General features: G+C 38.9%; 1 protein-coding gene across 2 annotated transcripts in view; it reads left to right on the top strand.

The window, feature by feature from the left end:
- Nucleotides 1-959: 959 nt before the first annotated feature.
- LOC5568633 (peroxisomal multifunctional enzyme type 2) overlaps nt 960-13,768 on the top strand; it is a 48,599-nt gene continuing 35,790 nt past the window's right edge. Inside the window, exons 1-2 of one of the 2 annotated variants that reach the window (XM_021844623.1) lie at nt 960-1,040; nt 1,500-2,190. In XM_021844623.1, the coding sequence (XP_021700315.1) occupies nt 1,542-2,190 (649 nt within the window). In that variant the 5' untranslated portion in view covers nt 960-1,040; nt 1,500-1,541. Of the gene's footprint in view, nt 1,194-1,499; nt 2,191-13,768 lie in introns of both variants that reach the window. The other variant, XM_001652416.2, reaches the window with a different exon arrangement.

Consider the following 13,768-nt stretch of genomic DNA (forward strand, 5'->3'; position numbering starts at 1 on the left):
ACAACGCTATAGTGAAGAAAGGGTCATGCTTGACCTGCCAGTGGTGTTGGTTTGGATGCATATTCATGCATTTGCTCAGAAACAACAAGCTACACACGTAGTTACCAATGGCTTTTAGGGCGTTATCCCAGATTATGCGAGAAATCGGTTTTCGCTTGTCGATGATTCCGGCTTTCAACTGGAGACGCGATATCTGCGCGTTAACACCGTCGCTGGACGTGAATTTGAAGGGTTTATTCACAAATTTCATAACGCCTAAAATGGTCATTTTTGACACCCATCCACCCCGTCGTAACGGTTTTTGTATGGGGTTTAACTCAATTTTTAACGTAGAATTCTCGCATACTCTGATATAACACCCTAAAAGCCATTGGTAACCACTTGCGTAGCTGGATGTTTCTGAGCAAATGAAAGAATAAGCATCCAAACCAACATCACTAGCAGGTAGATATTGATCCTTTCTTCCCCATAACGTTGTTAAATAACATGAAAACCCATGCAAATGCTCAGAAACAACGAACTACACACATGGTTACCAATGGCTTTTAGGGCGAGATCAGAAGTTATGCGAGAATTAGAATGTGTAAAAAAAAACTGGATACCCATTAAGGCGACACGGGAGACCGTGTTATTTTCCCTATCTTTTGTCTCACTCTAACAATCATCATCAAAACTTTGTGGAAGCAAATCTCGAGTTTTAGTGAACCGATGACGCTGAAATTTTATCGGGTTGTGCACTACTTATATAGCATCATAGTGATACATTTTTCGCATCGATATATGGAGTGGTTCTTGAGATTTGCTTCTTGAAATGGATAGGGTGATTATGATGACGTCCCGTGCGGCCTTAACAAGCCAATTTTTGAACGCGTGCTGCTGACATGTACGACCACTGTGCGATGTCAAAATAAAATTCATTTCAGTCATCATCAATGATCATTCATATCCCAAAACTGCGAGTCGCAGCCGAACCGAAGGCGAAGCGAATCAGTGGCCAGTGCAGTTTTAGAGCTCGCATCAATCACATCGTGTTTCAGTGGGTGAGATTGTTTTGCTTGAATTTGAGTTTGTTCCAAAGTCCATTCGTCATCTGCCTTGTTTTTGTGTTGTTTTGGTGCTCAATTATTTGTGTTAAATTTCTTCAATAGTACAATATTCTCAATAAATCCGTACTAGTGTTTCGAAAGTTCACGGTAAGTTACGCAAATCTTTGAAAATAAACCATTATTCCTACATAATTTCGGAGTGAAAAATGGTCGGCGACGAAAGGTCAAACTTGTTGCATACTAATTCGAGACTGCAAATGAGGTTTAGGTGTAAAATTATGTACCTCGGCCTCTTGTAGACTTCTCTAATGACATGACTAGGCGGTATTCAAAGTGAGTTTGTGCTGATTGTGGCCTATCATATTTTCTCTGCTGTTGGCCTGCAATATAAGAGATAAGATTGTTCTGGAACAAATGTAAGCTAATTTTAACTTTCTCAACTCCATTCCATAGGTCAAGTGGAATTAAAAGCTACAGGAATAAAAGCTGTGAATAATGGTATCTGCCAAACGGGACCAACTACGTTACGATGGCCGTGTTGTAGTCGTGACCGGAGCCGGCGCCGGATTAGGCCGAGAGTATGCCCTTCTATTCGGATCCCGTGGCGCCAAAGTGGTTGTTAACGATTTGGGAGGAAACTTCCACGGCCAGGGAAAGTCCAATGCGGCTGATAAGGTTGTGGAGGAAATTCGGTCTGCTGGTGGAACCGCTGTGGCCGATTACAATTCTGTTGTTGATGGCGAAAAGATCATCCAAACGGCAATGGAAGCGTTCGGTCGGGTGGACGTGCTGATCAATAATGCAGGAATTCTGCGGGACAGAAGTCTGGCACGGATTTCCGACGAAGATTGGAATCTGATCCACGATGTACACATGAAGGGCAGTTTTATGACCACCCGGGCAGCTTGGCCCATTATGAAGAAGCAAAACTTCGGTCGTATCATTATGACGTCGAGTAATTCCGGCGTGTACGGGAACTTTGGCCAGGCCAACTACAGCGCGGCCAAGCTGGGCCTGGTGGGGCTGGCCAATACGGTGGCCATTGAAGGCCAGAAGAATAACATCCACTGTAACGTTATTGTGCCGACGGCGGCCTCCAGGATGACGGAGGGAATCTTGCCGGAGATTTTATTCAACGAATTAAGTAAGTCAGCCTTACCTTCTACATATCAACTTATTAATCCTTGGTATTTGTTCTGGGGTCAGCACTTTGAAGGGTTTTATCACGCATACCTAAAATCACAATGTTATCAGACTTGATTTAAACTAAAGTTTTCCTTGAAAAGCAATTGTTCTTAATTTCCTCTGAGTATTTTTCGAAGAGTTTCACTAATAATACATTCAATTTGCCAACAGATTCCTTCGAATATTTCCTCTTGAATTCCTTCAGGAAGTACACTCAGGATTCCACTAGGGTTAATTTAAAATTATTTCAAGAATTTTCTTCTAAATTTAATCTCCCTCCCCTTGGTTATGCGACCTTGCCGCGATGGGAGGGCATAATCCATTAGTCCATATGATGGAAACCAAAGGCGTAACCTGTAGTGGTGGTATCACATTTTGACATTTTTTCGCTTAAAGCCGCGTCATAATTCATATGGCATAGGGTAACCAATATATTTTGGACCCCCTGGGCCATTTTCCTGCATAATTCCCAGTTTTAAAAGAAAGACTAACTCAATTCGCATGCCATTTGGAAAGATAGGACTATTCCGCACTTGCATCAACCGTTTGTACATAGAAACTGTGTTTATTTTATCTGAAATTATTCTAATTCAATTGGTTCATCCTTGCAAGCGTTACAACACGTTACACACATAAATTGAAGCCGTCAGAAATTTTTCAAATGTACAACAAAAACTTTTTTTCAAATTTCTTAACTAAAACCGTAGAATGTCTTCAGTTTTCCATTGTCAATCGATTGATTAGACTATGGGCGAGCATATTATTCAACCAGTGTCGTGGGCCTTGTCGCCAAACGATAAAAAATACTTTGAGGATCCAAAATGTATTGGTGTGTCCAAAATAATGAAAAACAGTGCTTCACAATTCAATTATTTTCGAAGTTTCATGGATGGGCATTTTTATCTCGTAGAGGAAATTTTTCTCTACATGTTGGCATGTTCTTTGACTTGGTCACGCTGTGCATTTAATTAATTGGGACAAAAAAACTAAAATCACTTCCTTATGGGGTCCAAAATACGACCGTTACCCTAGACGCACTAATATCTCGGATGTGATCCAACGGACGATCAGTTTGCCTTTTGCTAACCAGAATGATCCGTAGCCACTCTTACTATTAGCTAGCTAGACACATCGTTATCATGTACGAATATTACTCTTAGGAAAATGGCTAGTAGATTCACCGAGTAGAAATAAGTGGCGACAATCTTATTTTAATATGGTTTTTACATTGCCATAATAAGAAATACCTCTTTTGTAACATCGGTATAAATAATCTATTTCCAGCTTCATTTTCGCAAAATTTACAAGTAGAAAGTAGGCGTTGTGAAGCATTACATTTGCCACCGAAAAGTGAATCTTGTAGGAAACTGTAATATAAGCCTAAGGTAACTTTACTCTTCAACATTCACTATAAAAATGACTATGGAAAGTAGGACGCTGAGATCTATCATTAGGGTTCACTTACAAGATTCGAGAAATTGTTGAACAGACAAGGAAAGTGACTTTTTTTCTTAAAGGACATATGAACGTATTGACCAATAAATACTTTTAACAATAAAAAATGAAATTAACTAGAACTACTACTAAACAGCCTAATTTTTTTAAGACTTCATGACAATTGACATTGAGGCTTCTAATCTTACGTAAAAGACAGGAGTAATCAGAATAGCACTTAACCCTCTAATACCCAAATTTTTATTTTCGATCTAAATATAATTTTCAGTTATCTAAAATCGTTCTAAACACGTTTTGGGCAATGGTTTATTTTTATTCGCGAACCTACACACTTAAATTATTTTACGGATTCCTGTAAAATCTCAACAGCTGAACAGTTCGGTGAAATAAATTAACGGAGTACGGTAAATTTTTACAGTAATCGGTGAAAAATCACCGTAATCCGTAAAATTTCGACGGAATTACGGTGTTTTATTTTACCGAACTGTTCAGCTGTTGAGATTACGGTGAAATTCACCGTAAGAGCTTAGTGTGTATGAATTTTGGCTTATGATTTTTATAATTTTTATTTTTGAACATCCCTACACACTCAAACAGAGTGTGAGAGTTCGGTAAATAAAATCACCGAATCTGATCTGTAATTTTCTAAACTACAGATGTTTCGGTAATCAAGCAGTTTTTGACAGCAACATTACAGAATTTCGGTGAATCGACGTGAATCTGTCATCATTTTTACTGAGGCGTCTGTAATTTGCCAGCATTACCGACAACGGTGAAATATTTAACCGATGTTTCGGTAATTAATCTGTTAGTTTGCCGAAATCGGTAAATCTGAAAATTGATGCCATCGACGCTTGCTGTCATGTTTTTTTTTCCTGGTGAGTCTTCAGAAGCTGTAAATATTTTGTGTAAAAACTATTACAATGAAGGTAAGCATACAAGTTTTTGAACGTTTTATATAGTAAAAATCAAAATTATTTGCAGTACGGCTTCTAGGAACCACCGTGCACAAGCAGCTACTCGTTTTGTTCTTCCATATTGGGAGCAACGCAGCCAGCTTTCCTCAACAACGACGGCCCCATCTTCCGACTTGCTTGATTCCTTACTTATCCGTGGCGTAATGAAGCTTAAACGCGAATGAACATATACAATTGTACAATCATGACGATGGAATAAAAATATGAAGATAATTATGTGGTATTTTGTCTATTTTTGACGTAGAAGTACGTCTTTCTTCTCTATACAGGAGTGAAATTGGAATTTCAAAACCAAGAGCGTTACGCTGGCATGAAATATTTTAAACGTTTATAACTTCTCGCTGGCTTAACGAAATTTCTTGATTAGCACCTCAATCGAAAGATAAGATATCAAAGCTTCATGTCGTTTACTTACTGAATCCCATATACCTGTCCAAATAGTTTAATAACTGTTTTAAAAGAGAACGTTGATTTCAAGCAAATCTATAAATAGGGGTGGCTAGAGAAAATTTGACGTCATTTGCTTTTCACTCTCCGATTGGCTCGCATCTCAGCAGGCAACAGATCGGCTTTCTCTGACCGGGCGAGCTTCTCAGGCACAGACATCAATAGCGAAGGAAGCCCCCATTTGTCTTCCTTCGCTCAAATCAAACTGTCGAGCGAGCGAGAGAAGATGCCGTCCGAATCCAAAGCCATCACCGCTGCCGCCGTCTAGAAGAAGAAGAGGAAGCAGTCCACAGATGAAATTGCGGTCGAACTGTGAACATGGTCGGGCGAGTCATTCTCGCTTTGTGGTTCACCGCTTGTTTGCGTTCACCCAGCCATCGTCATCGCCGCCGCCAATTTCATCGGCCGAGGAGCTGTTGACCCGCGCTTCAAAATATCGACTCGTGATGAAATCATCATTGGTGGTCAAGAAGCAATCCCGTTAGGAGCAAATACCAGAAGCCCCCTGAGTTTTGCTGGTCCGAGCAGTGTTATTTATCCGTAACAACATCGAAGCTAAAAAAGCCATCGGTTCTTTTCAGAGCCATCAAGTTTGTGGAAAAGAGTTAAAAGAGAAATATTTCCGACTTTATTTATTACTTCTAATATTCCTAAATCAATTTCACGGCTTCATACAAAATTTCATTTGTCATGAATAATTTATGACTCAACCATTTGAGATTGGACTCGCGGACGCTGCTGCAGTGCCGTCGGGGTGAGTGCTCAACATTTCACAACGATTGTAAAATAGAGTGGCTTTTCCAACAGCGCCTTTTATGTTCCATATTTTATGGGAACACTTTGATTAGGAAAATTATCCCATGTAACAAAATTGCGACATATTTAGAATGCTTTTGAAAAGACATTCTCATTGAACAATTGTAATAATTTTGGCACCCATGGATCAGAAATTAACCGTCATAATAAAGAAAACTATTAATTATCAATAGCTCGTATTGAATATTTAGGGAATGCCAATCATTCCAACAATTCATGTTCGACCAATTTCTCACGTATAAGTATTCCCGCAATTTTCAAGTAATTCCCTGCCCAACACATTATTGGCACATACCCATTTCCCAGAACCCATTTCCATCAGAAAGCGAAGAGCACAAAAGGGAGGAGCATCATCTGCTATTCTGAGGTTATAAAACATGCTGCCTTCGTTGGATTCAGTTTCATTCCATTTCCGCTTTCGAGCTGGTAAGAGCTCCTCCGAACTTGCTTAGCGAGAAGTACCTCGCTGCTAGAAGCCTGCTGAGCTGTTAATCCAGAATCTGGTTTGTGAAATCGCTCAAGATTTCAAGATTGAGCTACGTTTCCAGATTTCAACTAAATCCCTGTGATCCGCTGCCCTGTTACTGTTGTGCACCCATGAAATATTCAGCTGGTTTGTCGAATAAACAGAGAACTTATTCACAACTTCTTCTTCTTCTTGGCATTAACGTCCTCACTGGGACAGAGCCTGCTTCTCAGCTGAGCACTTCCACAGTTATTAACTGAGAGCTTTCTTTACCAAAGTTTCCATTCTTGCATTCATATATCGTGTGGCAGGTACGATTTATACTCTATGCCCAGGGAAGTCAAAAAAATTTCCATTACGAAAAGATCCTGGACCGACCGCGAATCGAACCCAGACACCTTCAGCATGGCTTTGCTTTGTAGCCGCGGACACTAACCACTCGGCTAAGGAAGGCCCCAACTTATTCACATGCCTTTGAAACTTTTTCGATTTTCCATACAAAATGACCAACTTTGGTAAGTTAGATCTCATTTTTTTATGGAAATATTTTCGAATGAAACTTTCACAGAACATCAGATGTTACTTGAATTTTAACATACATTTTTGAATAATTTTTCCAATCACAAGTTTATAAGTGATAACCGTATAACTAAACTGTAATTTTCGACGAAAAATTCAAAACTTTTTATCTTAAAATCTGATAGCCTTACACAAAAACTGTCTTCAGCAAACTTATTCATCTCGTCAAAATCTACAACTTTGCTGAAGATACCATGAAGCTATTCCTTCAATATGTTTAGTTATGTCAACAATAAAAAATCGTCAAAAAATTCACTTTAGTCAAACCGTTACTGCTTTTCAACGTGTGATTGGAAAAATCACTCAAAATACATGTTAAAATTTAAGTTATGTCTGATATTCTGTGAAAATTTCATTCAAATCGGTCCATAAATAATTGAGATATAGTTTATCAAAGTTGGTCATTTTGCATGAAAAATCAAAAGAGTTGCAGTTTTTTTTCTCAGCGAAGAATCACACCATCTACGAAAATAGCGCGAAAGCAATAACCAATCGCGTGCGAGTAGCGAACGGAGTGACGAAACAACCAAGCGAGAACCCCACCACTCGCCATCGGTGAACGGAGCTCGAGCAAATAAAACCACTGGTTGTTCTGCTCCCAGCTCATTCACAAATCGAACGGCATAACGAACGGATCAAGCAGCGGAGCAGCAAAGAAGAGCGCGTGAAAGCCACAGCAGTGTGCGAGTAGCGAACGGAACCAGAGAGCAACGAAGCGAAAGCAACAACTGAAAATCATTCAGTGGACGGATTAGTAGTCAGCGCCAACCGGCGACCTGTTGGAAAGTAATGCAAGCGAAATATACACCATCTGCCTCTCCTTACCATTCATATTCTTGTACTTGATGAATTCAATGAAATGGTTTGGTTTGGCGATGGAGCAAAGAGTTATTAAGGATGATTTTACTTAACAAAGAGTTGTTGATAAATATTCCAATCAATAAGAGTTGTTTTGGAAAGTTCACTTTTATCAGAATTTTCCTCGGAAAATTTCTGCTTTACCAAAGAGTTGTTAATGAAATTCCTGCAGCAAACGCACTCGAGTTTCTCCGAATATTTCCTGAATCAAATTCCTGCAGCAATCGCACTCGAGTTTCTCCGAATATTTCCAGCCAGGACCAGTCATGGAGGACAATCCATCCCGAGCATCACGCCAAGCTCTGTAATGCTTCCAAAATTCTCGAGTACGGAAATTGGAAAATGTATTAAAATTGCGACAGATTTTAAATACTGTTCAATAAACTGTTTCTTGACCAATTGTAATGAGCAACTATTGATCTGAATTGATTTTGACGTTGGATAACGTCTTACGGCAACATACTGGAGTACAATTTCGAAAAACGAAAAATCGCTCGCGTCACGAAAAGTGGTTAGATTTTGACTGTTAATAACTTACTAACGCCCGGATAGATTTTCAAGATTCTTGCACCAATCGATTGGAAATCTTCCTACGAATCTACTCCAACAATGAAAACTATTGATTTTCATGACTAAACTATCGAAAAATTGAGAAATATCGAAGCATGTCTTATTTTTCATAGAAAAGCACATTTTTCTTGTGTATTCCTGACACAGACATCATTGCGCGATATCTTAGCCACTTTCGTCATTCAAAGGGAAACGCCCCTTTCAGTCTTCTTCTTACTTCTCTCCATTATCTCGTGTTCAGTCGAAGCCAATCAAATTCCACTTCACGCGCACGCGCACGACCGCATTTTAATTAAATCGTCTTCGGTAATCTTTTGGTGTGTTTCTATCTAAGAATGGAATGAAAACCCAGTTCGATCGATTGTGACTACCACCAACCGTCCTTTTCAGGACGACAATTTCATTTTGAAAGAGAGTTATGAGAATTTTACACCGTGAAGAGCGACATTACTGGTGAATGGATGTGATGGATTCATATTTCGGTCAGTCATTTGCATGCAATCTTTCATTAGCGTCAACATTAGTGCTTTTCGAAAATCACAGGGCTAAGAAATCAATTTCCCATCGCGCTCTTGCAGGGCAATCTTCGACATTGTGTGCATGAGAGATAAATTGGGGACGGCACTAGAATGAGGATCCCGGTTTGCCTCGCATTTAGCGATGATTGAATAATGCCGTTGTCGTCGTCGTCGCTAACCACATACATGACAAATCGATCAGTATAAACTTGTCGATTTGAAAGCTAAAACTTATCAGCAACAGCTTCGTTGATGATTTGATTTGGTAAGAAATTGTCGATCGAAACCAAATAATCGCACAGAGAAGACTGCAAAAATGCTACCGCCGCCCGACGCGAACCTATATAAAACTTTGTTTGCCATTTCACTCCGTTGGAAAACTAATCATCCGAAATTTCAATTGGCAATTAAATAAATAAATTAATTAATAATAATAGGTGAAATATCTCTAGCCGTAACTCTTTTACGTGGAATGCATTGTTGTGGCTCTGAAAAGGGCCGTTTTGCTTGTGTCCCAATTCAATTTAAACTCGTTCGTCACGGATACGACGAGCCAGTTAGAAGGCTTTCGGCATGATGGTCACACGCTTGGCGTGGATCGCGCACATGTTGGTAGCCTCAAAGATAGGCCTAGCTCGCTTCCTGCAGGGCCATGTCGGCCAAGCTCTGTAATCGCAGATCGGTCTTGAAGTCCTGAGCAATTTCACGGACCAGGCGCTGGAAAAACAATTTGTGGATCAGCAGCTCCGTCGAATTCTGGTAGCGACGGATCTCACGCAGAGAGACCGTTCCTGGCTGATAGCGATACGGCTTCTTGACTCCTCCGGTGGCTGAGGCGCTCTAGCGAGCGACTTTCGTGGGGCCGCTTCCACCAGTGGACTTACGGGCAGTCTGCTTGGTAGAGCCATCGTCGTAGTGTTCTCTGGACGGTTTGAAACAAATGAATGATTGAATGTGCGCGGCTGCCGGTCCCTTTTATGACCTTCTCTTGCGAGCGAGCGAGACGAACAGTGAACAGCGAGCGAGCAAGAAGAATTCATCCATTGCGTACCGCATAAAAGGAGCTGAGCCGGCGGCCAAGCATCAGTTTTGTTACAATCGTTGCCGAAGATAAACCGGACTCGGAAAAGGAAGCGCCAAGCGTCATCGCAAGGTTTTGCGTGACAACATCAATTGCATCATCACCAAACCACCGCCGTCTGGCTCGCCGTGGTGACGTCAAGCGTACCTTCGGTCTCATCTACGAGAAAACCCGCGGTGTGCTGAAGTCATCCAGAATTCTGTCGGCTACGCTCTGAAGTGGCAGGGCCATACGCTGTACAGATTTTGAGGTTAAATCACCTCCATCACCGAGACCAGAATATAAAACTAGCACTGAATCCATCAAACCTGAGCATGGAATGGCGATCGACGATATCCAAACCCAACCGTCCTTTTCAGGACGACAATTCAATTTTGAAAGAGTTTTGAAAATATTTCTACCATGAAGCGCAACAGTATTGGCAATTCTCACAGAAACAGAACTGTCGGTAAACTAAATAATAGTTACTCGATTCTCACAGTTCAATCGGCCCTTTTCAGGGCTAACAAATGTGTACTAAAGAGTTATTTGTGTTATATTTGCTAATGTGTTTACCACATTCTTGCTATAATTCATCTCTGATTGGTTATGAATAATTGACAAAACGACAATTTGAGAATGTTTCCGAAGACGCTGCTGCAGTGCTGTCGTAATGCAATATATTTTCTATTGTTAAGGAATGATTCAAATATTTTGAATCAATTGCTCCAAATTAACAATGATCAAGTATACACTTAAAAATCAATTCTTCAATATAACGGACTAAGCTTCTGAATACATGTAAAGTGATTATTTTGTATTAACACAAAATAATAACACAAATGTCTATAATAAATCAGAATTGACATGCAACAAATAGTGTGAAAACTAATTGGATTTTTAGCAGTAGAAATCTTTCATAAGTTCGTGACGGTCCCAAGCCAGTAAATAGAAGAGGCTAACGTTATCCAACGTCAACTTGGCGGTCGTATCTTGGAAACAACCTCTTACTTTTTTAAGTTCCATCACGCCAAAGGCAGCAATTCTCCCAAGAGGGTTGACTTGAGGAATGAGCTGCAGCGCTTAGGCAATCATCGATTAGTGACGCTTTGAGACGAACTGCGTGAAATACTGGATTATAGCGGCCAAGCCTGCATATTGATGAGTATCAAGGTACAGAGCCTAAATGCTCATGCAATGGATATTGCTACAGACCAAAGCACTGGACCGATTTTATCGATTTTCTCGATCGAAACACCCGAGCTATCAAACATCTAATCTACTGGAGGAATTTGGCGAACTACAGCTGGAGCCAGAAACCGATCACCCAACCAAGCAACACAAGGAAGCAACGACCAAACAAACAAATTCAATCATCTGGCATTATTCCTGGAACACCAAACACTGGTTCTCGGAACCACAGAACGACAAATGGTTCTTTTCAGGAGTACCAAAATGAGTCCAAAAAGAGTTAAATTCTGAAAAATTCATCCGATCAATAACAACACAAAACTAGTACACTTACAAATTCATACACATGACAAATCAAATTATTAATCATCGTAGTTCTACGTCAACCCCGCGGTAATGTAATAGACATTACCCACCCCAATTTTTTATGTTGCTGATAAGCTTCCAGGGGTAAAAAACAACCGGCGGTCATGGATTACAATTTGTCGGTAAAAAATCACCGAACGATCGGTAGTTTTGACATCTGCGCTGAAAAATTCAAATTACCGATCGTTCGGTAATCGGTTGGTTTACCGAACTGATTACCGACCGTTCAGCTGTTGAGATTTCAGTAAACGAATTACCGACTTCGGTGATTTGAGCTAAGTGTGTATCTTTTTTTATTTTTTCTTGAAGCTTCTTCTAGTTACTGATTTTTAGCAATAATAACAATTCAAGTTTTTACGTTACTTTTAAAAATATTAAATTTTTATTTTTTTTTCTGGAATTTTTTCTATTTTCCGTGTAATTAACGGAAAAACATGTTTGAAATTATTTTAATGCCACCAAGCTCTTCTTCTGTGATAGGTTGATCGTAGAAAATATAAAGGTACGATTTTTTGTATTACACGTTAAATGAACCCCAGGCATTTGTAAGTTATAAAAGAATACAATTTTTCAAACAATTTTCAAAAATACAAAAAAGTTTTAAAAGTCATAAAAAACTTTTCTAATATGCGTGTTATGAGTTAAGGTTTAAGCCAAAAATAGAATCATTTTGATTTCCGAGCTACGAAAAATTACACAAAATTCCAAAGTGTACCCCGTCTAAAGGCGGGGTTGGGTATTAGAGGGTTAAATGACAAATTATTCAAAACCATTTTGACATGACAGTACAGTAATACCTCGATATAACGTAACCTCTTTATAACGTAACTCGATATAACGTAACTTTTACCTCGATATAACGTAACTTTTTTGGCTCCCTTTCATTTTTCTATTTTTTTTTTAAATATGAATTATAGAGCACAATAAACATTCTTCAAGATTCAAACACCAACCAATACTAAATCAGAGCAATGCAAGTACTGAATACAGTCATAAATTGATAACGAGTGAGATATAAGCTCAATGTGAAAACTCACATTTTGTCATTGATGTACATTTTATACGAATGGACAGCAATGACAAAATCATTCTTCTTTATTTTTGTTGCATTTACGCTCCCACTGGAATCAAGCCTGCTACTCAAGTCAATTTTCTATGTAAACTTTGATAATTATTGATTTTGAGTTTGCATTCAAAAAAACTAGATCAAACTCGGATTAGACTTGTGTATTGACGGGCCACGCTGCCATCGCCAATCCATTTACCGTATATTGGATAATATATTTTTTTTTTAATACCTAAGGAAATATTTAGCTAGTGCTTAAGAAGTTCCTACAGATATTCTTTAAATGATTTCTCAAAAAAATAAGATGTTTCTCCTGTAATTTCGTCACGGATTTTAACTAGAATCATTCCGAGGATTCCTCCAATAATTTCGCCATGGACTCATCTTAAACCCTTCTGTTAGTCATGTATCAAACTTGATTTTTTTTCCTAATAATTCCGATAGGGATCCCCAAGATTTCCACTACACACTTAGATTGAATTACTGGGGTCGGTAAAATTTTACTGGGTTTTGGAACTACCGAAAAAGTCAGTAAAATGAAAACTGTCGCCACGCGTAATTGAAAAGCAAGTTTCAGAATGTTTCATTTTTTATCGATATATAATATAAAAAGAAAGCTCTCTGTAAAATTTCAGTAAAAAAGCTCTGTTTTTCAATTTTTGATATTTTTTTAGTTTACTGACTATTTCGGTAGTTCCAAAACCAAGTTATTTTTACCGAACAGATTGAGTGTGTAGTGATCCCTCCTGATATTCATGTATAAATACTTCTGAGATTTTCTTCAGAAATTATTCCAGGGATTCTACCAGATGTTTTTTTAAAGTGATTTCATGGATTCCTTCAAGAGTTTTTAGGGATATTTTATCAGTACTGACTCCCGCCTTAAGGATTCCTGGAAGAATTTCATCAGAAGAATCTCATTAAATTCCACTAGTAAATGGTTTAAATATTTCTCCAGGAATTTATCAAGAATATGTCCCAAGAATTGTGGATTCTACGAATTTTTAATTCAAGCATTATACATTTCTCCAATAGTGTTTTTTTAAATATATCTATAAAATCTACTGTGTCTTTGATCAAGAATTTCACCAAATAATGTGTCCAATATATAAAGTGGATTCAACTATGAATTCTTTAAAACATTTCGCCTACGATGCTTTTTTTCTCC

This window comes from Aedes aegypti, chromosome 2, assembly GCF_002204515.2.
Source record: "Aedes aegypti strain LVP_AGWG chromosome 2, AaegL5.0 Primary Assembly, whole genome shotgun sequence".
Lineage (NCBI taxonomy): Eukaryota > Metazoa > Arthropoda > Insecta > Diptera > Culicidae > Aedes > Aedes aegypti.